At 45.5% G+C, this 27,532-nt stretch overlaps 1 protein-coding gene across 1 annotated transcript; it reads right to left on the bottom strand.

Moving 5' to 3' along the window:
* Positions 1-141: 141 nt before the first annotated feature.
* RGS1 (regulator of G protein signaling 1) lies at positions 142-4,583 on the bottom strand. Its single transcript, XM_084868963.1, has 5 exons — positions 4,301-4,583; positions 3,908-3,988; positions 3,422-3,483; positions 1,981-2,144; positions 142-952 (listed from the first exon to the last, which is right to left on the bottom strand). Exons 1-5 carry the CDS (start codon positions 4,426-4,428, stop codon positions 767-769), a joined length of 621 nt encoding a protein of 206 aa, XP_084725089.1. The 5' UTR covers positions 4,429-4,583; the 3' UTR covers positions 142-766.
* Positions 4,584-27,532: the final 22,949 nt, after the last annotated feature.

Here is a 27,532-nt window from a genome sequence, read left to right as displayed (position 1 = left end):
CCCCAAATTCACTGGATGATAATTTTAGATGTTGAAGAAATGATAGAAAGCAGAAGACCCTGGTTAAAATTTTTTTTGTTAAATCTGAGGAATAAATGCCAGTTAAAAAAATACCCAGGAAAATTAAAAAAGGAACCATTTGTATGTATTTTAATACAAAACACATTTATTATGGACACTTGATAATTTAATTGACAAATATTATCCCGACTTCCCAGTTTTAACAGCAATAGCTTAAATTAAATACATAATTTTCTTCTTCATCTCTTTCAAGCCCAAAGCAATCGAACAACAAGACAACACCAACACCACTTTGTGTCAGCAGTGATCTCAAAACACATACCATTTTCCCAACAGTCACCCAAATGAAAGAGATTTCAGCAGCTCAAGACAGTCTCTCTAGAATAATAGGCAGCATAGAAGTCCGTTGACCTTGAAGCTTATAGCATGTCTTAATCGGTTTCCAGCCTTTGTTCACAGTTTCTGTGTAGCTGGAATTACCCAGCCTGGTCAGTTCTGAGGAGTTTGCTAGTCCGTTAAATCACTCTATTTTTACGACAGTACCAAAGTGCCTCTTTCCTTCCACTGTCTCTCATTTTCCACCGGGCCTGGATAGCATCCACGTTAATCCATTGCGAGTGCTTTCCTCTTTCCCCGGGCCTGTCCAGTCACCCCCGAAGGCCACGTTGCTCACCCAGGGAGCCATGCGGGAGCATTCCTTCTGGGTATTTGATACCATCCGTAATTCCCTCCAGCCGGGACACGGTCACTTTAGACTGTTTGCTTGCAGGTCATTGAGGAGATTTAGGTATATGTTGGACTTGAGGAACCTGGGGTACGAGTCCTTCTCCATGAGGGTGTACACGATCTTCTGGGCTTCGTCAAAACACGCGGGGGTCGGGGCTTTGACCTTCTTGGCCGTAGATTCTCGTGTGTGAAAGTCAATGTTGATCTACAAAGGAAAGCTCTCATTAGTGAACACACCCTTCCAATGGGTTGCCTATTTTATGACATTACTGTGTGGGTTTCTTGGGAAGCACCGTGAGAGAGAGGCTTTCAACCCTCATTTAAATCAGTTCGAGTATCTCCCCAATGCCTGTTCTAGACCAGACCCCTCCTAGGTGTGGAGGAATTAAAGAAATATCACCAAAAAGCCTTTGCTCCACGCTAGCTCATTGTATAGTTGGGTGATGCAGAAAAGGCAGACGTGAAACATTTAAATGTCCCTCAAAAAGGTGACACGGACATTTAAAATTTATAGGAGGAGCCGAAACCGGTTTGGCTCAGTGGATTGAGCATCGGCCTGTAGACTGAAAGGTCCCAGGTTCGATTCCGGCCAATGGCATGTACCTTGGTTGCAGGCACATCCCCAGTAGGGGGTGTGCAAGAGGCAGCTGATCGATGATTCTCTCTCATCGATGTTTCTAACTCTCTATCCCTCTCCCTTCCTCTCTGTAAAAAGTCAATAAAATATGTTTTTAAAAAATTTATAAGAGGAGAGGGCACTTCATGTTTTTTTTTTGTTTGTTTGTTTGTTTGTTTTGGTTGTACCAAACATACTTAACTGGAAGATGGACACCACTGACTGGAAGTATGTTTGCCACTGCATCGAATATATGTCTGTATGATATCAATCTGTGTTTTATCTCCATCCAAGATAAACTAGCTTATTAAGAACTTCCTGGCAGGCAGCTCTGGCCAGTACCCAGCACTCCCTGCCAGGACCAAATCATGCTAGCTAGTTTTGCAAAATGAGTCTTTTATCCAATCTTTCCATAGATACAGAAAGTTAGATGACCCAATCTTTCCATAGATACAGAAAGTTAGATGATCATGGCACTGAGCTATGGGAACACACCTAAATATATAGCTGTGAAATCAGCACTGCAAAAGGACTTCATCTTGCTATGCGTGATGAAGGGTATTTCTGCACCTAAGTTCCTTCACACGTAAGTGGATGATAATGAACTTGATACTCACTTGTTTAGCAGCGTCTGAATGCACGAAGGCTTTGTATATTTTCTCTGCCTTGCAATGCAGGAGATCAGACTCCGTTTTTTTATAATCTTCGCAAGCCAACCAGAACTCAATGTTCTCCTCGCTGAACTCAGACTTCAGGAAACTTCTGAAGACATCTTGACCAACTAAAAAGAAAGAGAGAGAGGGGTGAGATATTCACATGAATTGAGCCTATGAAGGAATACCTTGAAGAAGAGATTTGCTAGAAAATGCTATTTGATGGCTGTTGCTAAAATAGCTGTGTCATGGTTTGTAGCGATGGAAAGGCCTTTAGTTCCCTTCATTTATAGTTTCTCTGGGGCCAGATACACCCGTTCAGGGCCACAGGGCTGCTTAGCAGTGGCTCTGAAACTGTGCTTGGCTTCCATCTGCTAATCAAATGAAAATTCTGTCTGCCAGAGGCTACAAAGTGACCCCTTTTCTTATGCAGAGTATCTTAGGGAAGCAAACATTGAGAAAGGATATTCACATCGTGTTTATTATTAACAAGTATAATTTCCCTGTCTGATGCATGTTAGCCAGAGCATGTGAGGACTGTATATTCCCTGTGTGTGATGCACCGATTGTATTTGCAAGTGTTCCTCAGACTTTCAAATGGGCCATTTCTATATGGTGCACTTGTCTGGCTGAATCGTCAACGAAGTCAGGTAATAAGGTGGATGAACCTGGTTGAGCTATGCTAGTGGCAAATCTCCTCAAGGTGTTGGTGGGGAGAAGAGGGTGTACTCACACTCTAGACAGACAAACTTCCCATGGACCCCTCTCTCCCAGGTCCTGCTCCCATGGAACTGCAGTGGCCATGATAAGAACAAGGCGAACTCATTGCCTCCTTCACCTCTCCTCATCAGAAATGCCTCACAAAACTGCTTAAAAATCATCCTTTATTGTTTCTGTGTTGTGCCATGTGTCATATCACATATCACGTGTCTTTGATTTTGAATCCTTGGCACCTCTGAAACGCTTGCCACAGGCAAATGGGCTGAAGGAGTGAGCTCGTGAATGTGTGAATGATGAAATAGTAACGGACTGAGGGACTGCTGCTGATAAAAATACGTGCTCTCGGTAGCTATCAGAACAGCCGTCCACATGTTGAGAGGTTTGGCTGACTCTTAGAAGTGCTGAACCTCAGGACCCCAGAACCATTTAAAAATCACTCTTCTAATGACCCATCTTTGGAAACATGGGATGGGCTTGGCCGATTGGTCAGTGGCAGAAGCGAGGGCTCAGCAGTCCTTATAGGGCAAAGAGGCACAAGGTGCAGAAGCTACGTGTGACTACACAGAAGCTGGGATACAGCTCCCCACTCGCCCCTCCTGTCCGGGACCCTGTATCTGACTGACGCCCTTCAACCTGGTAGCCTGTTGGGCCGAACCCACACATGTTCGGTAGCTCCTCTCCTTACCTCGGGTGGCAAGAAGTTTCTCTAGGGACTGAGACCACTGCAGCACTTCATCAGCACACAGCCTGCGGGAGACAAGGTTGGCATGCGTCAGTAAACGTGATTTTCATAGTCAAGAGCGCCTGCTGGCTTTTCATAACTTCACAGACTGAAACTCTAGTCCCGATACATCTTACTAAAATGTGTAAGAAAACGAAATTCCCCCTAGAATTACTCTTGGAAGTTTCCTATGGCATCGCTATATAAAAATATCTGCCAACAGAATATGAAAAACATCCAAGTACGTATCTTCCAAGAGCATGATAGATAGCAAATATATGCGCACACATGTTGGCGTTTCATTCCTGTGGGGACTAATGTGCTCATCTCCTTAGGATTGTTACTTAAAATGAGTGAAGTGCATTAAGCACAGTCTTAATCTCTAGCTGGAATTTGGGGCAAATGGACAGACCACTTGTCCAGCGATAGCGAGTAAGTTTGTGTACTTACATGTCCTTGGACCTGGACGGTTTCATCCCAGACTCCAGATGTGGGATCATAGATCTCAGGTACGCCTTCACGTCCATCCCGCTGCAAACGACACAAGAGTGAGTGTCCATCCCTCCTCAGTAGGATGCATCTCATTGATAAAACCAGAACAGCCTGACATGAACTCCTCCCATGACTAAGGCGATCATGTTATTAGATTAAGATGGAGCCGATGTAAATCCAGAAAAAAAATCCCCACCCAATCTGATGCCCGGTCATGATTCCCTTTTTGAATCTACTGAGACCACCCAACGGGTCATTGCTCTGCTCCGGCTGAACGGAGTGCTCACTGCTCCTGCCATTGAAGAGGATCTTAGTCCAAAGTGCCCAGGCCAGACAGTGAAGGGGACTTACAAGGTCCTGGGCCTCCTCTTCTGTGTCTTGTCCTCCAGAAGCGAATGATCTGTGCCTTTCGGAGGAGCCGAGAAGAACATCCCTGGCATGTTGTGCAGCCTGGGCGTGGGGATGGCTGCTCCTCGCATGGTCCTCTCGGGGCAACTGTCTGCTCGCCCGCATCCCCGCTGCCTTATATAGCGAAGGCGGGGGGGCAGGGGAGGTGAGGGGAGGGACTGGGGGGGCCCTCGTGCTGCTCGCCCTGTCTGTTTATCAGGCGGCGTTACCACAGACACTGGAAGTTCCTCCTTTCTCGCCGGGCTGTGACGTGGATCTTGAAGAAAAAAAAAAAGACTACAGTGATGTATTGTGGTTGAAACTTAACCAAGTGAGAACAGGTCACTTGATCAGAAAGAGAGAACATTAAACACACAGAGGCCCCACGTTTGAAGCGTTACCGTTAGTTCTGGAAAATGCACCGTTCAGGAAAATGCCTCCTCCGGAGTATTTATTGCATCACACAGAAGCTCAATGGCAGGATGCGTCCCTGCTAGTCCTCCATCTGATAAAATCCATCTGATCACAGTATGTTAGAGTTCTTTTTTTTTTTTTTTCCTGTTCAGGAAGCAGTATAATGTAAATACATAATTTTTTTGTGTGATCACTTGTGCATGGATCCGGTAGGGAGAATAATAAAGAGAGGTTATCTTCATGTTTCCCTGTTCCAACTCTCAGTCCTTATTTTCAGGCCAAGAAATTCCGGGGTGGGGGTGGGGGTTGGGGGTATGGCTGGTGATTTGCCATATTTATTAGGAGGGGGCACCGGGATTCCTATATTAATTAGGAGTATAAGGGAACTATCACGCTGATTTTTATTTATACACATTACTGCTTAGGATAAAAACAAAGTCACATTTAAAAACCCCACGAACAAGTAGAAGTATAGTTAACACAAGAATGTGGCTAACTATGGAAATGCACTGAAGGTAAAGAACTGCAGAGTATCAGGAAAAACTGCTCGTGTTCAAACAAGAGTGTGTTTGGACAGGCCAATGTCTATACATCTTCCACATGCTCGCAGTATCTCTGAAGATAAACGTGTAGCTTGAATTAAGATTAAGGATTTTTTAAACGTCGCAGGGAACGAGATGGCAGATCACCGGCGGGGTGGAGGGTACTGTAAGCTTTTTGGCGTTTACATATAGACAGAGTTTATCTATGAAGAACACAGTTTAACTCCAGCCTCTTCTGAGTTTTGCCCCTGAAAAGACAAAACAGACGTGGCTTAGAGAGGCTTCTGCTGGTGTTACAAAGCAAAGCTGAGAAAAGGGCAGGAGAGCATTGATTTTCCTCACTTGGTCCTATCATCAGGATAAAAAAAGCATTTGTTAAAAAAAAAAAATACATTTCCCAGAAAAAAAATATTGGTGAAGGGATCACATTTATAATCTTTCAAAATTCACTCCCTTCACCGCCATAAACATATACCGCCTGCAGCAAGCGTCATTGCTACTGGGAAGATAACGTGATGCGCGAAGAAAGACAACTGGTGAGCGGGGCTGGCCGTGGTGTGACCCAAACAGGAGTGATGGGGCTCCGGGACCAGTGACATACAGGCCTTTGTGTTCTCCTCGTGGTTCAGGCCACGCTTCAGTTTTCTGCTAAAATCTCCAGCATTGCTCTTGGTTGTTTATCTGGTTAATGTCTCATCCCTCTAGATAATTGTGGGTCAGAGAAGAAATGGTTTTTTGTGTTTATTCTGAATGGCTCACTGTTATCATCATCCATCTGGACGGACGATTCCCGGAGTATGTTTCTAGAGCGCAAATTCCTTTGGCTGTTAACAAGCACGCTAAGGACTACAATAGCAGCCGCGGCAAAGGTTATGTGGCCGCTTAAGTTTGGGAAATATTGGGTCAAAGGTAAATGTTTTGCCTGGCCAGTGTGGCTCAGTGGTTAAAGCATCGACCCATGAACCAGGAGGTCACGGTTCGGTTCTTGATCGGAGCATATGCCCAGGTTGTGGGTTTGATTCCCCGTGGAAGGCATGCAGGAGGTGGCCCATCAATGATTCTCATAATTTTTGTTTCTGTCTCCCTCTCCCTCCATCTCTGTGAAATCATTGACAACATATTTTTTTTTTTTAAAAAGGTAAATAGGTTTCTTAAGTTGCACACATCTTCTGAGAGCCTTTAATATGTGAATGTACATTTGTCAATGTTCAAAAGGCGAGTAGAGCCGAAACTGGTTTGGCTCAGTGGCTAGAGTAGGGGTGTCGAACTCAATCAGAGAAGGGGCCAAAATCTAAAATCCAGCCTAAATCGCGGGCCAAATGGTTTACTGAACAGTCATAAACTGACAATGCCATAAACTGACAGCGGAGTGCAATGATGACAGCACGGTGAGGGCCACATTGCAAGGCCTGGCGGGCTGGATTTGGCCCGTGGGCCTTGTGTTTGACACATGTGGGCTAGAGCATCGGCCTGTGGTCTGAAAGGTCCCAGGTTCAATTTCGGTCAAGGACATGTACCTTGGTTGCGGGCACATCCCAAGTAGGAGGTGTGTAAGAGGCAGCTCATCGATGTTTCTCTGTCATCGATGTTTCTAACTCTCTATCCCTCTCTCTTCCTCTCTGTAAAAAAATCAATAATATATATATATATTTTTTTTAAAAGGCGGGTAGAATACTCAGCAGTTTCCTAATATTCTTGAGAACTTGGCCATTGTTAAGTAGGGAAAATAGTTTGCAGAAACGATGTGCTCTTGACACCACATTGGGAAACTCTGGTCTGACATAGAGATAAATATTCACCTCTCAATTCCCTTAAACTCCCCCCCCGCCCCATGTTGCTACCTCCGTACAAACTTTCAAGCTCAAGCAATTGCAATCGCATGCTTGCAAGCCCAAGGGGAGAACTGAACTCTGAGAATTGCATCGCACACTTCCAAGCCCAACTGGCTTCCATGGGAAATCCCTCCATCCCAGGTGGCTGCTGAAGCCACGTGGACCGCACAGTGATACGGCTGTTCTCTCAAAGGCTGCTCGCTGGCACATGCAAAGCAGTCGGCGCAGAGCTAGGCAAATTGGGGGAAGGTGCATTTACAAAGGTTCCATGGCAAGGCACCGAAAGTTCCCTTCCAGTTTCGTACAGAACGTCCCTTCCTGGCTCCTCTTTTATGAAGTTCTGTGAAGAAAAGGCAGATGGGCAGACAGTCCCTTTTCTGAGCCTCTGACTCTGGATGAAATGGCGGAGGATTTGGTAAAAGCCGGCAGAAGCCATAGTGGCTTTCGCCAACATCACCTGGTCTGTGTGGCTCCTCTGCCAAGTGGTTATCATCTCATTGAATAAAAGTGATGCGCTCTATTTTTAGAGCCATTTCAGATTGAGAGCAAAGGTGAGTGGAAAGTACAGAGCATCCCCACTCACTCTAACCACCCCCGCCTTCCCCTCCATCCACATCCCACTCCAGTCGGTGCAGTTGTTAGAGCTGGGATGCACCTGCAGTAACTCATCCTTACCGCCCACAGTCCCTAGTTCACCTTCAGGTGCTGTCCATCCTATGGATTTTGACAGATGTATGATGACACGTGTCCACCATTATAGTATCACTCAGAATGGCTTCCTTGCTCTACAAATCCCCGTGTTATATTTTCCAATGTCTAACAGGGGTCTTCAAACTACGGCCCGCGGGCCACATGCGGCCCGCAGAGGAGTCTGATCCAGCCCGCCAGGTTTTTTTGGGCAGTGAGCGCAGCCGAGGTGTTACAGTAGGAATTAGTAGTTCAGATAGTCCGGCCCTCCAGCTCTCTGAGGGACCGTGATCTGGCCCCCACTTTAAAAAGTTTGAGGACCCCTGACTAGGAGATTGGTTCAGTACAATATTTCAGATTATGGCTATCCATTGGATAGGGGAAATTTTAACCTTTGCTGAGTTGATTTTACGGTTTGGTTCTGATCACTCCAAGTGCCTGAATCCTAGTAGGGAGAGCTTTGCTGAATGACATTTTCTTTTTTAAAGAAATATATTTTATTGATTTTTTTTTTTTTTTTTTACAGAGAGGAGGGAAGAGGAATAGAGAGTTAGAAACATCCATGAGAGAGAAACATCAACCAGCTGCCTCCTGCATACCCGCTCCTGGGGATGTGCCCGCAACCAAGGTACATACCCTTGACTGGAATCGAACCTGGGACCTTTCAGTCCGAAGGCCGCCGCTCTATCCACTGAGCCAAACCAGTCAGTATTTAACATTTTCAGCTTAATATTGATGCTGAGCTTTCATAATGCTGCTGAGGTTTTGCTGCAGACATTAGGAGTTTTGGAGAAAAGGTCAATAATGAGCACAACATTTTATCTTTAAAAAAAAATCATCGCCTTGCATTTTTTATTATTTACTTTATAAAGTAAAGTTGTGCAACTTTTCCATCCGACTTATTTCACTTAGCATAGTACTCTCAAGATCCACTTACGGTGTTGCAAATGACAATATTTCATCTTTTGATGGCTGAGTAGCATTCCATTGTATTTATGTCCCACATCTTTATCTGCTTATCTGTCAGAGGACACTTAGGTTGCCTCCGTGTCTTGGCTGTGGTAAATAATGCTGCAGTGAATGCAGGGATGCACATGTCTCTATGAATAAGCGTTTTCAAATTATTGGGGTAGGTTCCCAGAAGAGGGATTGCTGAGTCATTGGTGACTCTGGTTTCGATTTTTTTGATGAACCTTCACACTGCCAGCAGTGTGGGAGGGCTGCCTTTCCCCACATCCTTTCCAAAGCTTCTGACTTCTTATCTTAGGGATAACAGCCTTTCTAACAGGTGTGAAGGGATATCTCATCTAAGTTTCGATTTCCATTTCCTTTATAGCGAGTGAAGTTGAGCATCTTTCATATCTCTTTTGCCATCTGTGGTGTTTTTTTTAAATTATCTCTTTAAGTCTTCAACCCAGGAGATTATATCTTATTAGTATTATATTTTTTTAAAATCCTCACTTGAGGACATGCTTATTGACTTTAGAGAGAGAGGGAAAAGGAGAGAGAGAGAGAGAGAGAGAGAGAGAGAGAGAGAGAGAGAGAGAGAGAGAGAGAGAGAGGAAAGAGAGAGAGAAAGAGAGGGAGAGAGAGAGAGAGAGGGAGAGAGAGAGACATTGGTGTAAGAGATAAACATGCATCGGTTGCCTTTCCGTATGCACCCCCAGTGGGGAACGAACCCGCAACCCAGGTATGTGCGCTGACCGGGAATTAAACCTGCAACATCTGGGTGTACAGGATGGTACTCCAATCAACTGAGCTACACCGGCTAGGATACGAGATTGAATCTTTTCTTTTTAAAAAATATATTTTATTGATTTTTTTTTTACAGAGAGGAAGAGAGAGGGATAGAGAGTTAGAAACATCAACGAGAGAGAATCATTGATCAGCTGTCTCTTGCACACCCCCTACTGGGGATGTGCTCGCAACCAAGGTACATGCCCTTGACCAGAATCGAACCTGGGACCTTTCAGTCCGCAGGCCGACGCTCTATCCACTGAGCCAAACCGGTTTTGGCCGAGATTGAATCTTAACTGTAAAAATATATTTATACTGTAAGAGTCAGTGACATCAACAGAAATTTTAACCCATAGAAACAAAAATGTCTTTATTTAACCACCTGTATTAGCAGTCCCGCAGTGGATCAGGCTACAAGTACTGCCCATAGGAAGATGAAGGGGTCTCTGTCCTAAGGGGTGCATAGGGCAGCAGAGGACAGACAGACAGTCCAGCAGGTAATCACAGTGGAAAGTGTCCCCAGAGAGGAACGGGTAGGGAGTGAGTAACTCTGGGACGGAAGTTGCCATTTTCTAAATAATCAACACTCATCGATTGTCTGCCTGTGTCTGCATTTGAGATCAACATCCCTTAGAAAGTACAAAAATCGGTGGTAAGAGAAATTGGTCTTGCAGCCAGTACACACCCCTCAGCATGCATAAAACTCACGGAAGCACGGATCCTCTGTATAAACACGAAACTGGGACAGGTTCAGTTCAGTTCAGTTCAGGTTCAGTTCAGACCACTCTGTGGTTAGGGAATTAACACCAAGCTCACTTCCTGGGTCATTATTGGCTCCTGCAGGCCCCAGGCCTAGGGGAAGGGCTAGCAACAGTGCTTCAGCTGCATTGCCTAGAGTTTCTTTGAAAAGCTTCCAAGAAAGTGACTTTAGATGGACTTTTTCTCTGAGTCCAGGGGGTGTATTGGTGGAGACATTGACGCTGACTCTATATTATTTATTAGTAAAAGCACGGAACGTTTTAGACTTGCTTATGGTTTTCTTTCCTAATGAAGAAATCAGCTGATAGGTTTTAGTAAGAGAACATATTTGCAAACTGGGTGAAACGAAATGATCTCAGGAGATGCAAACTGCACAAGATAAGAATCTAGTTTCTTTTTCTCATCCTGTGACTGAGAGTCAACACCCTTTTCATAATTCAGGAGATTATAAGAAAATGGACCGTCAGTGAACTGGGGTTCTTGTGACCCCATAAACCTTGTTCTCCTCGTTCTCATCGCACCAATACATTTCCCATTCATAGGCTCACCTTCCAAGCCCTTTTTGAACGCATTAGGGAAATCTTTGATGGACCTTATCTCTGGTATACGTCTTCCATGCCGGGATCATTTTCATTTATTATCGCATGGGGACTTCTTATCATCTCAACAAGGGAGAGCGATCCTGCCAGACTCTGTTTGGCTCTGCTTTGCAAATAAAATTCAGCAAGGCCCGGGTCGTAGGCTGGGATGAGAAATGGAAAACTGTGGTGAGAACATTGACACTTTATTTGCAGTTGGGCTGGAAAGCAAAGTTACTCAGAGGCCAGCATGGAGAGGCAATTTGTAAAGGAAACTCTATTTGAATTTCCAGGGAACAGTTTCAGTACATGGCTGTTTTGAGGCGTCCCTTTTGCTGCCCCTGACATGAGAGCATTCTGTGAAACCTTCGGTGCGTCGGAATAGCACAAGGCAAGGAAGCTTCTCAGGATACGTCTGTCTAGCTAACAGATGCACAAAACACATGAGAGAAAGCATCAATGTTCCAGGCAGTTCAGGACTGGATTCTGAGAGGCTGAGGGTAGCTCGCAGAGAAGGAGCTTGGCGGGCTGCATCAGAATAGCTCACCCACCGCAAAGAGATGCCAGACACTGTTTTCATTTTACTATTATTATTATTATTATTATTATTATTATTATTTTAAAATATATTTTTACTGCTTTCAGAGAGAGAAAGGGAGAGGGACAGAAAGAAACATCCTTGATGAGAGAGAATCATTGATTGGCTGCCTTCTGCACGCCCCACCCTGAGGAGTGAGCCCGCAACTTGGGCATGTGCCCTGACCGGGAATCCAGCCGTGACCTCTTGGTACGTACATAGGTTGACACTCAACCACTGAGCTACACTGGCCGGGCTGCTTTCCTTTATTTCCCCCTAAGAGCAAAAATCCTTTCCGTTAGAGAAAACGGATTCTAATGAAGGCCTTTCCTAAGCCAACTTGTGAGAAGCCGGACATACCTGGAGCACTAGTCCGGGGACTCGCTCACGGTTGTTTCCTTAGATACCAACGGGGTTAACAGCAGTGACTTCTTCGTTTTCTCCTGATCTGTGATTTTTTTTCCTAGGAAAATCCATCAGGGTTGCCTTGTTGTGTTTTTTTTTCCCCCCGAAACGACCCTGCTTGCTTCTCAGGATGACACTGACTGTCCTTCCGCCACGTCTCTTCCAATGCTGCGCTCTTCTCTTTGTTTACATGCTGGTATTTTCAATCACATGTCGGTGTCAGAGCGGATGGGCCTTTATTTCAGACTTTATTTCTGGGAAAACAGAAACCTCTTTAAAGCCTGGTGCTTGCACCATGGTTCACGCTATCCTTGTTCAATCCCGGATGTCCCACCCTTGTTACTTGTTAATAAAACAAATGCCTCGTAGACAGTGGCGTTTTAGAATCCATCCTTCGCATCTTTAAATAAACGCGTCGTCACTCCCCACGCACAGAGAATGGAAAGCTTCTGAGAAACATAAAAATGATCAAGTGCTGGAGGATTTTTCCCCCCTTGGTACAGAATTTCCCCTGCTGTGGGACAGTTTCAAAGACAGAGGAGTAATGTCAGGGAGAAGGTCACCATTCCACTTCCCCTTTTAAATGAGAAAAGTGGGATTTTTTTATTTTATTTTTTTTTTTACAGTATCGCACTTCAGAACTAACTATGGCTTGAAATGGGGAGGGGATTTTTTTGTTCTGTGTTGCTTTTTGTTTGTTTGTTTGTTTGTTTGTTTGAATGGCAGAAACCATACCCAACTAGCAAATCAAACATCAGTTACTCTGAAGGAGGATGGTCTGGGCAGCGGGAGATCTCTAAGAGCCAAGAGCTGTTGCCTGGCCAATGTGACTCAGTGGTTGAAAGTTGACCTATGAACCAGGAGGTCACAGTTCAAATCTGGACAGGGGACATCCCTGGGTTTCGGGGCCAGTTCCCAGTGGGGAGCAGGCAGGAGGCAGCCAACCGATGCTTCTATTTCTCTCTCCCCTCCCTTCCCCCCTCTCCTCTTTTTTCTACTCTCCTCTAACCTCACTGGCCTCTGAGTGTGCAGGTCAATGGGTCTTTGAAAGCGTAGGGTTTCTGGGACTCCATCTCTTGAGGGCCAACGGAATCTGTAGTTTTTCACTCATACTCTACAAGCAAAGCACATTTTGCTTAAACACGTTTTCCCGTGTGATTTTAAGAATGAGTCTGTTTTACTCAAGTATCCAGAACAAAGCCTGGCACATATGAGGCACTAAGAAAAGCAATCTTGTTGAACAAGGGGTCGAGGACTGAGGATCACACAATGTGTTCCATATATACATATATATGAGTATTATTCAGTCATAGAAAATGTGGTATATATGTATATATACACGTATATCTGAATGTTACTCAGCCATAGAAAATGTGTTTTTTATCTATCTATCCACACATACAGGTATATACACATATATCTGAATATTTCTCAGCCATAGGAAATGTGATCTATATGTGAATACCCTATATCAGGGGTCTTCAAACTACGGCCCGCGGGCCACATGCAGCCCGCAGAGGAGTCTGATCCTGCCCGCCAGGTTTTTTGGGCAGTGAGCGCAGCCGAGGTGTTACAGTAGGAATTAGTAGTTCATATAGTCCGGCCCTCCAGCTCTCTGAGGGACCGTGATCTGGCCCCCACTTTAAAAAGTTTGAAGACCCCTGCCCTATATACTAAAAGGCTAATATGCAAATTGACCGAATGGCAGAATGACAGGTTGCTATGATGTGCACTGACCACCAAGGGGCAGACACTCAATGCAGGAGCTGCCCCCTGGTGGTCGGTGCACTCCCTCAAAAGCCAGGTTTACAGCTGGCAAGTGAAGCAGCGGTGGTGGGACCCCCTCCTGCCTCTGAGGCAGTTGGACATCCCTCCAGGATACCTGGACTGGGAGAGGGTGCAGGCTGGGCTGAGGAACCCCCTCTCCTGAGTGCATGAATTTCATGCACCAGACCTCTAGTATATACATATACCGTATTTTCCGGTGTATAAGACGACCCCCCTAATTTTACAGTTAAAACATAGGTTTAGGCCTATATTCGCTGTATAAGACTACCCCCCACTTCAAAGAAAAGACTTACTTTGTCGTCAAGATCTGCAGGTAATTTTTGTGCAATTTTGGTCTTTTGCCCCCGATTTTCGGTTGACTTTTTTTTTTTGTTTCAAAAGTCGTCTTATACGCCGGAAAATACGGCATATGAACATAATTCAGCCAGAGAAAATGGGTTATATTACTCAGCCATAAGAAATGTGATATATATATATATATATATATATATATATATATATACACACACATACATCTGAATATTCTTCAGCGATAGGAAAGTAGGAAATGCTGCTGTTTGCAATAATGTGCATGCATCTTGACGGCTTTCGGCCCAGTGAATGAAGTCAGATAGGAAAAGACAAATGATGAATAACCTTACATGTAGAACCCAAAAAAACCGAACTCATAGATGCAGAGAACAGATTGGCGATTGCCAGGGGCGGAGGCATGGGGCGCGGGGGAACTGGGAGAAGGAGAGCAAAGGTATGCACTTCCAGTTATAAGATAAGCAAGCTCTGGGGATCTGATATACAGGAATGTAGTGAACAGTACCGTATTGTGTGTTTGAAATGTGCTCAGAGAGACCTTGAGGATTCTTATCACGAATGTGTAACCGTGATGACAAATGTGTAACCGTGATGACGAATGTTGACTAAGCTTATCGTGGTGATCATTCTGTAATATATACACATAACAAGTCACTATGTTTGCACACCTAAAATGAATACAACATCAAAGGTCAATTATAGCTCTTCATAAAACTTGGGGGAAAAGAATGAAACATTTAAGTAGTAAAACTTTCAAGAAGTGCTTGCAAAAAATGGTGTTGTTAGTAGTCTTTTAGTTTTTAATTTCCTCGTTGAATCAGAAGCACTGCCTATTCTATTCTACTCAGAAACTGTCTGAAGTCTCATAGGTTTAGAGGAATTGTGGCTGTGGACTGGGGTGTTAAGGAGAATTGACTTTTCTCTTGAATCTCAGAAGACTGATGTGCAGACATGGCTGTCTTGCAGTTTGATCGGCAATACTGCCTTCCTATACTCATGTTAGTTTCAAAGAATCACTTTCACTCCTAACATGCCACTTGCAGTGTCTTCAAAAATGCAAAAAAGTATACATTGTCAAGCTTACAGACAACAAATGTAAGAAAAAGAGAGTAAGCAAAGATTATAGAAGTCCACCTGAAAGTAGGAGACATCTGTAATACTATCAACAATAAAAAGCATGTATTTACAAGAGGCCCAGTGCATGAAATTTGTGCATGAAATTTGGTGCGGTCCCTAGGCCTGACCAATGATCCAAGCATGAGCGTCTGGCATGGAAGGGCAGGTGCCAGCTGACCTCTGGGCCCTGGGCAGCATCTGGGCCCCTGTGCACCCCCCTCTGCCTGAGTCACAGCATCTAAGTCCCCACGTGGAGATGCAGTGAGCGTGGCTGGACTCTGTGGGTTGGGGTGTAGCATGTGTCTCTGATCCACCCAGAGGCACTGCACAGAAGCCAGGCAGGTAGTGCACTCTCTCCCAGCTGTTCTTGCAGACCGGCTCCTGCACAAACCTATGGAGAGCCTAACCGGCCCCTGGGGTCCCAGCAGCTGTGGCCCAGCTCACCCAGAAGGCTCCTCATGGCAGGCTCCTCGTGGGCTCCTGGCCCCTGACCATGGAGGGAATGAGAGTGAGTGTGGTGGACAACTTGTATTCCCTCTGCACCTCCATCCCTGTCACTCCCCCCCCTCCCCCCCAGTAGCCAGCGAGAGGTTGCAGCTCCCCACCTGGGCACCACGGGCCCGGCCCCTGCTGGCTGCTGTTCCCTGTCTGCAGGTCAATCGGGCCCTTGTTTGCACCCACTTTGGCCTGGCTCCCCTGCTTACCTGCTCTACCATCCCACTGTTGTCCTGGTCTTGTTGAGGTCCATCTGGGCCAGCACTGCCTCCACTGCCACCTGTTGCCAGCACCAAGTTGTCCATGCCCACCATGTTCTTCACCTCCCCCTGGTGGTCAGTGCACATCATAGCAAGCGGTCAAACTCCTGGTCGAGGGGACAATTTGCATATTAGGCTTTTATTATAGAGGATTGCCAACCCAGTGTGGTTTAGTGGTTGAGCATTGACCTATGAACCAGGAGGTCAGTGTTCCATTCCCAGTCAGGGCACATGTCTGGGTTGCAGGCCTGATCCCTAGTAGGGGGCGTGCAGGAGGCAGACAATCAATGATTCTCTCTTATCATTGATTTTTCTATTTCCCTCTCCCTTTCTCTCTCTAAATATATATGTACACACACACACACACACACACACACACACATTTATAAAAACAACAACAACACCCCAATGAAATCCACTTGAGCATCCTACTGCGCTCACCATCCTTTCCTCATGCTGAGGACCAAGCCTCGTGTGTCTGGTTGCCACAACTCACCTTTCCCTGGGCACCTCTCCACCCCATCCCCAGACTTCAGATTGTGTTGAGCAGCCTGAATAGAAAAACTACATCATTTAATCTTTAAAGCAGTTCCCGAGGCGTCTATAATCACTGCTGTTTTAGATAAGGATGTGGAGGCTCCAGGGGGCTCAGGAACGAGTTCAGGGTCACACAGCTAAAACCTAGTTGTTGACAGAGAAGGACCGGGAGCCTTTGCTTGGTTTTGTCCTCTCAACCAAGGAATGGTTCACCCTTGAGAAGTGTCTTCCTTTGCTCTGTGGGTGGTCTGGTTGGTGGGTCATAGCTCTGCCTTCATCTGCCCAATGCATCCCTCCCCCAACCCCCAAAATCTCTGGAGGCCTGGCCCTGCTCTGCCTGCAGGATCCTCTGCAAAATCTGGAGTCCTTTCTCTGTGTTGCTTGTTCTTTTTTCTTTCTTTTTTTTCTATTTTCTTCCTGTGGACTATTTCCTCTGGTCTCTGAATTCCCAGCGTTAGCTCAGGGGAACTGTGGCCTCTGCCTCAGTTTCTCCACCCTCCACAGCAGCCTTGACATTGTCTCCAGGCCGTACGTCATCTCTTTCCATTTCTCAGGGAACTACTATTCTTTTTCTTGTAAAGTCTTCAGAGCCCAAGAATAGTTAAGTCTTTGAATAAAGACATCTCCATAAGTTCAGTGACCCTAGTCTTCGTGTCCTTCTTAGGTGGATGTCTTTATTTTCTAGTCCTAACTCCTCCTTGCTAGGATACTACGTGTTGACTGCAGCCCATTCATGTCAAACATTTAGTCTTTGTTCGATTACTGTTCTGACCTTCAGAGCATAATTATTTTTACCTTCTTGCATGCGTTGATGAATATGACGATTATGCTGATTATCAAATACCCCGGTCGTGTACAGCTCTCAAAGCGGAAGTATTATTAGACCTTGCCTCTGGAGAGATGGCATTTGAGGTCTGAAGGAGAAATAGAAATTAACAACTTGACTCAACGCCGGTTAAATGGCTGGTGTGAATGAAGCTGACCAATGCATGCGTCACCGACGGAGCCAGGGACAGCTCTTGGGAGTGTGACTTCCCACCACTCATCCTAACCTCCAGACCACACTTCCACCATTCAAACCCTGGCCGTAGCTAAGGAAGTGGTGCTTTCGTTAGAGTCCTCGGTCAGGTGATCACTGGCAAGTCTGGATGTGTCACAGGTAGAACTAGATATTCAGGCATCTGTTTCCCCCCCCCCCCCCTTTTTTTTTTTCAATCGTCACCCGATCATATTTTTCCATTGATTTTTAGGGAGCATGGAAGAGAGAGGAAAAGACAGAGAGAAATATCCAAGTGATAGAAACACGTTAATGGTTGCCTTCTGCGTGCACCCTGACCAGGTCCTGGGACTGGGAGGCGTCTGCAACCGAGGTCCATGCCCTTGACCGGGATCAGACCTGGGACCCTTTGGCCCGCAGGCCGATACTCTATCCACTGAGCCAAACCAGCCAGAGCTATAGCTTTTCTTTTTACTGGCACATGTGTCTTTCCCCAGTTGGAATCTGGACTTATCTCCCATGTGTGGGACCCATCACTCACAATCAACTTACCTCCCATTTGCTGAAAGTGTCCCCCACCCCAACCTCCTCCATCACCTTCATCAGTTGCTTTCTTTTCCTCACAGAAATGTTCATCCGTATGTGAAGTCATAGTGCATAAGACCTTTGCCTAATGTTCAAGTACGACTCAGAAAGCAGTCTTTTCACTTCAAAATTAGAAGGACAGAATGTCATCTTGCAAGGTGATTTAGGAACTGGCTTGTGAGTTGCATGGCTCATTGAACACGCTTGATAAAAAATCCCTCTCTGCTGGGGTTTCAGATCCACCTATTGCATAGCTACTTTGAGTGCCTTATATATACATTTTTGCATAAGAAGGGTTCTCTACAGAGCCCGCTGTTTTTTCAAAGTTTTTTTACATGCCGAAACCAGTGTGGCTCAGTGGATAGAGCGTCAGCCTGCGGACTGAAGGGTCCCGGATTTGATTCCGGTCAAGGGCATGTACCTTGGTTGCGGGCACATCCCTAGTAGGGGGTGTGCAGGTGGCAGCTGATAGATGATTCTCTTTCATGGATGTTTCTAACTCTCTATCCCTCTCTCTTCCTCTCTGTAAAAAAAAAATCAATAAAATATAAAAGAAAAAAAAAAGTTAACGTTTACAGAGAACTGGTAGGACCCTATTTTGTACCAAAATGAAAATGTGAAAAGACATTTGATGGCAATAAGCTAGGTGAGAAACCCGAGGCCGGCTCCAATAATACGATCCCAAAGCAGTTCACGTTAACCCTACAGACCATGGGGCTTTCCATTAGAAAAATACTAGACTTCGGTTCTGTGAAACGTAGGGGCTTTCTGATGTTTAGCTGTAACAGATCTGGACTGAGAAATTAAATCTCACTTCATAAGCATCCTGTTCAGTTTTTTTTTTTTTTTTTTTTTTTTTTTGCAGTGCAGGAAATAAGTCTAAAAACTAGATGAAAAAGATATAAAATAGCTTTGCAGGACGCCCTGTATACTGGTTCATATTAATGCGGCCATTTCCAGGAATCCGTGGCTGCTTATTTTTCATGTGATATACTGCATACGCCGCGGTGGGAGGATCCTTACGCTGAGTTAGAATCTCAGGCGTCTTTCCTGGTGCAATCACATGTCCTTCTATTTACCTTGAAGGTGCCAGGCAGACGGGTACCCCTGAATGTTACACAGGCTCTCTCATAGGTTTCTCCTTTGATAGACTGCTCAATAAGCATTTCAGGGGATAAGCCCCTTCACCTACATTTCAGCTCTGATAGACTTCTCCGAAAGAATCTCAAAAGATCTTTGCTAGAAGGGCACCCTGGTTTAAAATCGAAACAGTTGACTTACAGATCATTAGGGGTGTCGAACTCAATCAGAGAAGGGGCCAAAATCTAAAATCCAGCCTAAATCGCGGGCCGAATGGTTTACTGAACAGTCATAAACTGACAATGTCATAAACTGACAGCGGAGTGCAGTGATGACAGCGCGGTGAGGGCCACATTGCAAGGCCTGGCGGGCTGGATTTGGCCCGCGGGCCTTGTGTTTGACATATGTGTCTTAGAGCATAAACACTTCCTTTCTCTCCTCCCCCCCTCCCCCCCAACATATATAGGAGTTCATCTTTACTCCAGTACTATGAAATAGATATTATTATTCTTATATTTCACAGTGGAAAAATCTAGTCTCAGAGATTTTTTTTAAAAAAAGCGCTGAAGGCCACAATCTCATAAATACGTGTGTTGAGATGAGAACTGGCTATGTGCTATGCTTTGCGAGTCAGTTTTCACAGTGACCCCAGGGACAACCTGCTGTCCATTCGAGGAGGCAACTGTACTTGTGTGAGGTTTTCAGTGAGGAGTCTGAGCTTACACAGTTAACCCCCTTTTTTTTAGGCCTAAAATTCTTACTGGTGTCATACCCAAAGGCTGTCCATTTGACCACATTTTCCTTTTTTCTTTTAATAGTAATTTTTGTTGATTTTAGAGAGGGAGAGGGAGAGGAAGAGGGAGAGGGAAAAGGAGGGAGTGAAAGAAGTAGGGAGGGAAAGAGGGAGAGAGGGAAGAAGGGAGGGAGGGAGAGATAGAGACATTAGTGATAAGAGAGAATCATTGATTAGCTGTCCTCCTGCATGCCCCCCTATTGGGAATCAAGCCTGCAATCCAGGCATGTGCTCTGACTGGGAATCGAACTGTGACTTCCTGGTTCACAGGTCAATGCTCAACCACTGAGCCATGTCGGCTGGGCTTCCCTGTGCATTTTAATCACTAACTTTGATGATTAAAAGGGACATTCTCTAGGGCAGGGCCCTCAGTTTCGAGCTGTATCATCCCCAAATAAGGCCGGCTCCAGAACAGTTCCCAATTTCTGGACCCTCCAAGGTCATCTTAAAAGGGGACTTGGCTTGGCTAGTCATTATGAAAGTGAATTCCAATGGAGTGTTTGCTCCGTGGAGGCTAAACTGTCATGTGAATTAGGAGGACCCAGGAGAGACTGGCTGGAGGGCTGGCAGAGCCTGGGGGAAAGCCCTCTTGTGTGTGTGTGTGTGTGTGGGTGAACCTTGCGAGATCCAGGGCCCAGGTCCAGAGAAGAACTACAGCTTCCCCCACGCCCTCCCTGCCTCAAGCTGCTGTCAGCTGCCCCGAGGGAGCTCCCGGTTTCAGAGGAACCTTAAGTGGGGCAGCAACAGGAGTAGGAGAGAAGCTTCTTACTCATTTCACCTTTTTCTTTCTTTTTGGTGAGAATGCTTAGTTACGAGGAAGCGATTTGAAGGCTTCTGAGGAACATGGAGTGAGAAAGTCAACCTTTTATGGTAAAAGAAGAGTCAGTTGAGGGCTTGGGATGTTCCTGTCATCCTCTGTTCTATTTGAGATGCTCCATCAGTGGAATGCACACCCCGTTGAAAGGAAGGCTGAGGGGTTTTGGTTGCTTTTTTTTTTTTTTTAACCTAATAGGTTTCGTGCTACGTGGTCATTGTTGCTGTGAACCCAAAACTGGTCTAGAAATTAAAGTCTTATTCTGAAAAATAGGAAAACAGGTAAAATTGGAGCCCTCAAGAACCACTTTCACATCACTTCATTTGTGATTCATGCCAATATTCGTTCTCTGATACGTTTTTCCACATTCATTACTGGTTTACTTAAATCATTACTGATTTATGCTCCGTATATTCACTCAGCTCCATTCCTCCCTGCTGGGTTAGCATTTCCCCTTGATATTTCACTTTTTGATACACTATTCTCATTCTTTATTGCATTGAAGTAAAGTAAAGTGGATTTGGTGACCTTTCAGCTTAGGTCTCTGGCCTTGTTGGTTGATCTTGTCTAATGTAGGAGTTACATGACAACAGAGAGAGACGGTGCTTCGGCACACGGTTAAATCTGAAAAGCACTAGGTGATTATGCAGCTCTCCTTGCCCTGCCTCTTCCTAGAAGTCATGGGACACAGGCAGCAGTGGAGACAGCGGAATTCCCCTGGGTTTTCATGGCAACAGGAGAAGTGTTCGAAGCTCTGTGCCCACCTTTTGCAGCCACCAGCCGTGCATGCCCTTTCTGGCCTCTGTTGTGTCATGAGGGATAAAGAGCTACAAGAGCCGAAGCTGGTTTGGCTCAGTGGTAGAGCATCGGTCTGCGGACTGAAAGGTCCCAGGTTCGATTCCGGTCAAGGGCATGTACCTTGGTTGTGGGCACATCCCCGGTAGGGGGTGTGCAAGAGGCAGCTGGTCGATGTTTCTCTCTCATCGACGTTTCTAGCTCTCTGTCTCTCTCCCTTCCTCTCTGTAAAAAATCAGTAAAAAAAAAAAAAAAAAAAGAGCTACAAGAACTCACGTTGGAGGGGGTGAGGGGTCGTTGGGAAAGGAGGGGAATGAAGCCTGACCAGGAAATAGAAGCGGAAAAGTCCGGCCAGAGAACACATATAGACGGTCGTCCGAGTGCTTTTGCCAAGGTGCTTCCTTCATACTTTATACATCACACTGTGCAAGCATACAACCCTTCTTTTCCATTTCTGATTGTGCAACAAAACCCTTTCAGCAGCAATAGCTTGACAAAGCATGTGTGCACCCTAAACACGGGGGCGTTTCTGTTTCTCACGAAAGTTGATGATGATGAAGGCGCACTTGCACAAAACACCTGTCCACATGTCCCACTCCCGGAGGGAGCTGCAGTGCTGTCGCTGACCACGGAAACGGAAGACGCACAGGTACCCAAGAGGCCCCGGCCTCCTCTTCACAGATGAGTAGTTGCTCTGGGGAGACTGTGCACGGAGAGCGTGGGCATCATCAGCCTTTCAGACCCCAGGAACCTCTCTGGCATCTCAGAGAAGAGAAGCCTGGCAGCCCCCATCTGCTCCACCGCTCAGAGGCCACCCGGAGTCATTGAAACCATTTCACACGCTCACTACAGAGTGGCTTCAAGTCCCCTAATGTATTGGCTCAAGAACCCGGTAACTCTGAGCCCTTCATGCAACCCTTGCACTTAGGACCTTCCTGAGGCTGCCACTGGCCTCGGCCAGATCACACTTTGCCTTGGCTGCCATCTCATGATTGTGATGTCTTGGCTGCCATATCAGGTCATGATTGTGATGCGAACCCAAAATATGGTTTTCAAGCAGGAGTTGCATCCAGAAAATCACCAGCTTCAGCTCACCCTATTGTCTCCTCCCTCCTACTTTTGACTATTAGATCCTTTTTTTTTTTTTTGCCTGCCTATTATTTACAATTGCCATCAAACTAATTTATTTTAAAATATATTTTATTGATTTTTTTACAGAGAGGAAAAGAGAGGGATAGAGAGTTAGAAAATCTATGAGAGAGAAACATCAATCAGTTGCCTCCTGCAAAACCCCCTCTGGGGATGTGCCCGCAACTAATGTGCATGCCCTTGACCAGGATCAAACCTGGGACCTTTCAGTCCACAGACCGACGCTCTATCCACTGAGCTAAACCAGTTTCGGCAGCCATCAAACTAATTTAAAAGTTGCCATTTATAAAGAGATGAGAACTGAGTTAGTATTCATTAGAGTTTGTAGTCTCAGTGAAACAGTCTTTAAAAAGTAGGGACACTCCCATCAGCCCTTTCACGTACATTTCAAAGCACAGAAAATTTGTCCAGTAACGGAGACTCTAGTAACAAAGCTTCTTTGTTTGAGCAAATTTTGCTCAGGCCCCTGAGCCCCTTCTTACGCCCATCTGTGTACTCTCTGGAAAAATCCAGTTTTAACAAGACCCCTGCGAAGTCAGTTTAGCAAGAATTCCCCATCTTCCATATCTGATCACTCTCAGTGCCTGTTGGTTTTCTCATCTTCCACCATCTCCCATGTGATGTTGGATCACCCTGGCCTGTCTTCAGTAAGAATCTGTTAGGTCAATTTAGCCAGGAAATAGGCATACATGACCAGGAAGTCCCAAACAAGATGAACCCAAAGGCATAGGATGACTGAATGGATAAGAAAACAAGACCCTTACGTATGCTGCCTACAAGAGACCCACTTTACATTGAAAGGTATACACAGACTAAAAATAAAGGATGGAAAAGATATTTGATTATAATTAAAATGCTAAAGACAAAAAAAGGATCTTAAAGGTAGCAAGAGAAAAGCAGTTGGTTACCTACAAGGGAGTGCCCATAAGGATGCCAGCTGATTTGTCAATAGAAACATTGCAGGTCAGAAGGCATTGGCATGAGATATTGAAAGTGGTGAAGAACAAGGACCTCCAACCCACATTACTCTATCCAGCAGAGTCATCATTTAGAATCGAAAGAAAGGAAAAGAGCTTCTCTGATAAAGAAAAGCTGAAGGAGTTTCTCACCCCCAAATCAGTATGACAAGAAATGTTAAAGGGACTTCTAAAAAGAGAAGGAGAAGGAGAAGGAGAAAATAGAAATGAGTATGAATAATAAAATGGCAGTAACTTCATACCTATCAATAATTATTTTAAATGTAAATGTATTACATGCTTCAATCAAAAGACACAGGGTGGCTGAATGGATAAGAAAATGAAACCCTTCCATGTGCTGCCTAGAAGAGACCCACTTCAGATGGAAAGACACACACAGACTGAAAGTAAAGGGATAGAAAAATATATTTCATGCAAATGGAATTGAATAAGAAAAAGCTGAATTAGCATTACTTATACCAGACAGAATAGCCTTGAAAACAAAGGCTGTACAAGAGACAAAAAAAGGATATACATTCATACAATGGAATACTGTTTGGCCATAAAAAAAGAATGAAATCTTACCATTTACAACAACATGAATGGACCTGGAGGGTAATACACTAGGTGAAATAATCAGAGGAAGCCAAATACCACATGATTTCATATATATGGGATATAATAAACACAATAAATAAACAACCAAACCAGAAGCACACTCATAGATACAGAGAACAAACTGACTGTGCCATATGGGAGAGGGGTTGGAGGCTGAGTGGATAAGGGGAAAGGACTAAGGAGGACAAATTGGCAGTTACAGAATAGTCATGGGGCTATAAAGCACAATATAAGGAAGGCAGTCAATATTGTAATAACTATACATCATGTCAGGTGGGTATAAGACTTAAGACTTATGGGGGGGGGGTCATTTAGTAAGTTATATACTGTATAGTTACTATGCTGTACACCTGAAATAATATAGCATTGAATGCCAACTGCAATTGGAAAAGAAAAAAAAATATATATATATATATAAAACATGCCAAAACTCTCATCGATGTTTCTAGCTCTCTCTTCCTCTCTGTAAAAAAATCAATAAAGTATGTTTAAAAAGAGCCCAAACCGGTTTGGCTCAGTGGATAGAGCGTCGGCCTGCTGACTGGAAGGTCCCGGGTTCGATTCCGGTCAAGGGCAAGTACCTTGGTTGCGGGCACATCCCCAGTTGGGGGTGTGCAAGAGGCAGCTGATCGATGATTCTCTCACATCGATGTTTCTAACTCTCTATCCCTCTCTCTTCCTCTCTGTAAAAAATCAATAAAATATATTAAAAATATGTTTAAAAAGAAAAAAAGAAAAAAGAAATTGGGAAAGTTTTCTAGACTTTCCCAGGAGTTAAGGAGGTGGGATTCAGTGAGACCTGTGGATTCTCAGGCCATGGCTCATCAGTGGTTCACATTTTTCATGGCTTCCTCATTAGAAATGACGAGGGATAATGAGAGAAAAAAAATGATAATAAGGTTATTGCTCCTGGGAATTTTCCAGGGGTCCATGGAGATGCCTTTTTAAATTTTTTTTTTTTTTTAAGGAAAGAATATTCTATGAATCACAGTTCCTTGCATGAATGCCTTTAAAGGACATTAAAAAAGGTTCAAAGGGGATGTCCAGAGGGTAGCTCGGTGGGACTGCAGTGAACGGATTCTTAGTCAACAGGGGGATTTCCCGAACCCTCTCAAGGCCTCGCCAGATCCGCACCTGTCAGCAGAGCCTGGCTCAGGGCAGAGGCATCTCCAAGCACAGCCTCAGATGTGAAATGCTTACAGCACACTCACACCCTCTTCTCACCCCTCCAGTGAACGGAAGGAACCTAAATCATGGGTGTTTGCAATGTTTGACTAATTTACTCATTTCCTGCAAAAGCAAAACCCGACAGCTACACGAAAATAATTCCAGGGATCAGTAACCCGCTGTGCATTATAAACTTGTTTCACAGAACCCCGAGCTCCCCTGGCACAGTTCTGCTTAATCAAAGGCGAGGAAAGAGCGGGCCTCGCAGAGTCTGCCTCTCTCCTCCAAGAGATGTCCCCTTCCCACCCCCACGGGGAGAGTCCTGCTGCCACTGGTGTTCGTTCCGTTTGTGTTTTATGGCTCCGGCGCTCAGCCATTGCCATGCAGGTGGAATTGGAAGGGACCCTGTTCGTGAGGGTTTATCCCGAAACTATACATGGTGCAGAAATTGCTAACTTTGATGGGATCGGTTCGTAACATGGAGCGGTACCTGCCTTTTATTCTAGCTCTTCAGACTCGAGGTAAAAATCCCAGAAAAAAAATATTCTGGAGAAAAAACTCTTGAATTCATCTGGAATTCTGGAAAAGCGCCCCTCTCTTTAAAGATGATAAAGAAAATGGGCTTTCATAACCACCCCATAGCAAAGCTGTATGGCATTTCAGAATCTTTTTTTTTTTAATATATTTTATTGATTTTGTACAGAGAGGAAGGGAGAGAGATAGAGAGTTAGAAACATCGATGAGAGCGAGTCATTGATCAGCTGCCTCTTGCACACCCCCTACTGGGGATGTGCCCGCAACCAAGGTACATGCCCTTAACCGGAATCGAACCCTGGGACCCTTCAGTCCCCAAGCCGACGCTTTATCCATTGAGCCAAACCGGTCCCGGCCAGAATCTTTTCTTAAAATATAGTTTACTGATTTCAGAGAGGGAGATAGAAAGAGAGAGAGAGAGAGAGAGAGAAACATCCAATGATGAGAATCATTGATCGGCTGCTTCCTACATACCTCACCCTAGGAATGGAGCCCACAACCCAGGCATGTGCCCTGACTACTGGGATTTGAACCGTGACCTTCTGGTTCAACCACTGAGCCACACCGGCCAGGCCTCCCTTCACTTTCGAAATATATGAGTCCATACGTGTTCCCCGAGGGGGAGCTACACATTACTGGGATTTGAAAATCATCTGCGAAGTAGTCAGTCGACATGCTCTTAGGTCTTTCACAGTCTGGCAGGAAGGTAGACAAAGAGTCACTTGTCCAGCAGGTTAAATTCTGGGAAAGAATTGTGTGTGGCCAGGCCTTTGGTTACACCCGTGTCATTCCTCTCGATGGGACCAGAGAAGGCCCTAGTGCTGTCTGTGGAAAGATGACTGCAAGGTGACTGCTGGGGAGGAGGCGAGGGGCCGCTTAGAAAGAGCAGTCCATTGGACATGGTGGGGGGCAGGAGGTGTGGTGAGCTGACGGGGTAGCGACATGTTGGGCACAGTCCTGGGGTGAAGCCGTGGCTCTGCCTCTAGGAAATTAGAGACGAGACCTTATCTCCAAGGTGAGGCACCAGCTTCTGGAAGCAGAAGAAGATCTAAACGGAATGCCCCCAGGTCTTTCCCTGCTGGAGTCACTACAGGAGTCAGGCCCAAGCCGGTGACACCCAAGCCCTCCTCCCTCGGAGAACATTGATTCCTGTCAGCTCCCACCCCGGCATTCAGGGGAGTTGAGAAGAAACAGAATGCCTTCATTATCACGGGCCGTTCATTCCATTCTCAGGTTTGTTTAGCAAACACGAGGCGCCGATGTTGCCTGGCACCGCACTCAGGGTGAAGGAAAGCAGATGCGCGGGCCGGTGATGAGGGACGAGCAGTGAGCAAACAGGTGTGCAGACACGGGCTGAAGGATGCACGGAAAGTTCTGGAACCAGGGGAGGGCTCGCCGAGTCCCTAGGAGACACCAGCAGGGGCTCTGCAGGGAGGAAGTGTTAGAGGCGCCTCTCACCTGACACCAGAGCGGTGTTACTGGACAGGACAGCCCACCCCCCACACCCCCATGAGCCAGTGGGAGGGGCTGTCCCCCACCTCCATCTTATCTTCTCATGTAAATGAACTCATGTGACCTTGACTGCATTGTGAAAAGCCAGTTTCCTCACGCAGTTAAAGCTGCATCTTTAGTGGGGAAAAAAAAGCAAGAGCGAAGCAAGCAAAACTGTACA

The sequence above is a fragment of the Pipistrellus hanaki genome (assembly GCF_964339955.1).
Source record: "Pipistrellus hanaki genome assembly, chromosome: 20".
Taxonomy (NCBI): domain Eukaryota; kingdom Metazoa; phylum Chordata; class Mammalia; order Chiroptera; family Vespertilionidae; genus Pipistrellus; species Pipistrellus hanaki.
This window is presented reverse-complemented; position numbering and strand designations above follow the sequence as displayed.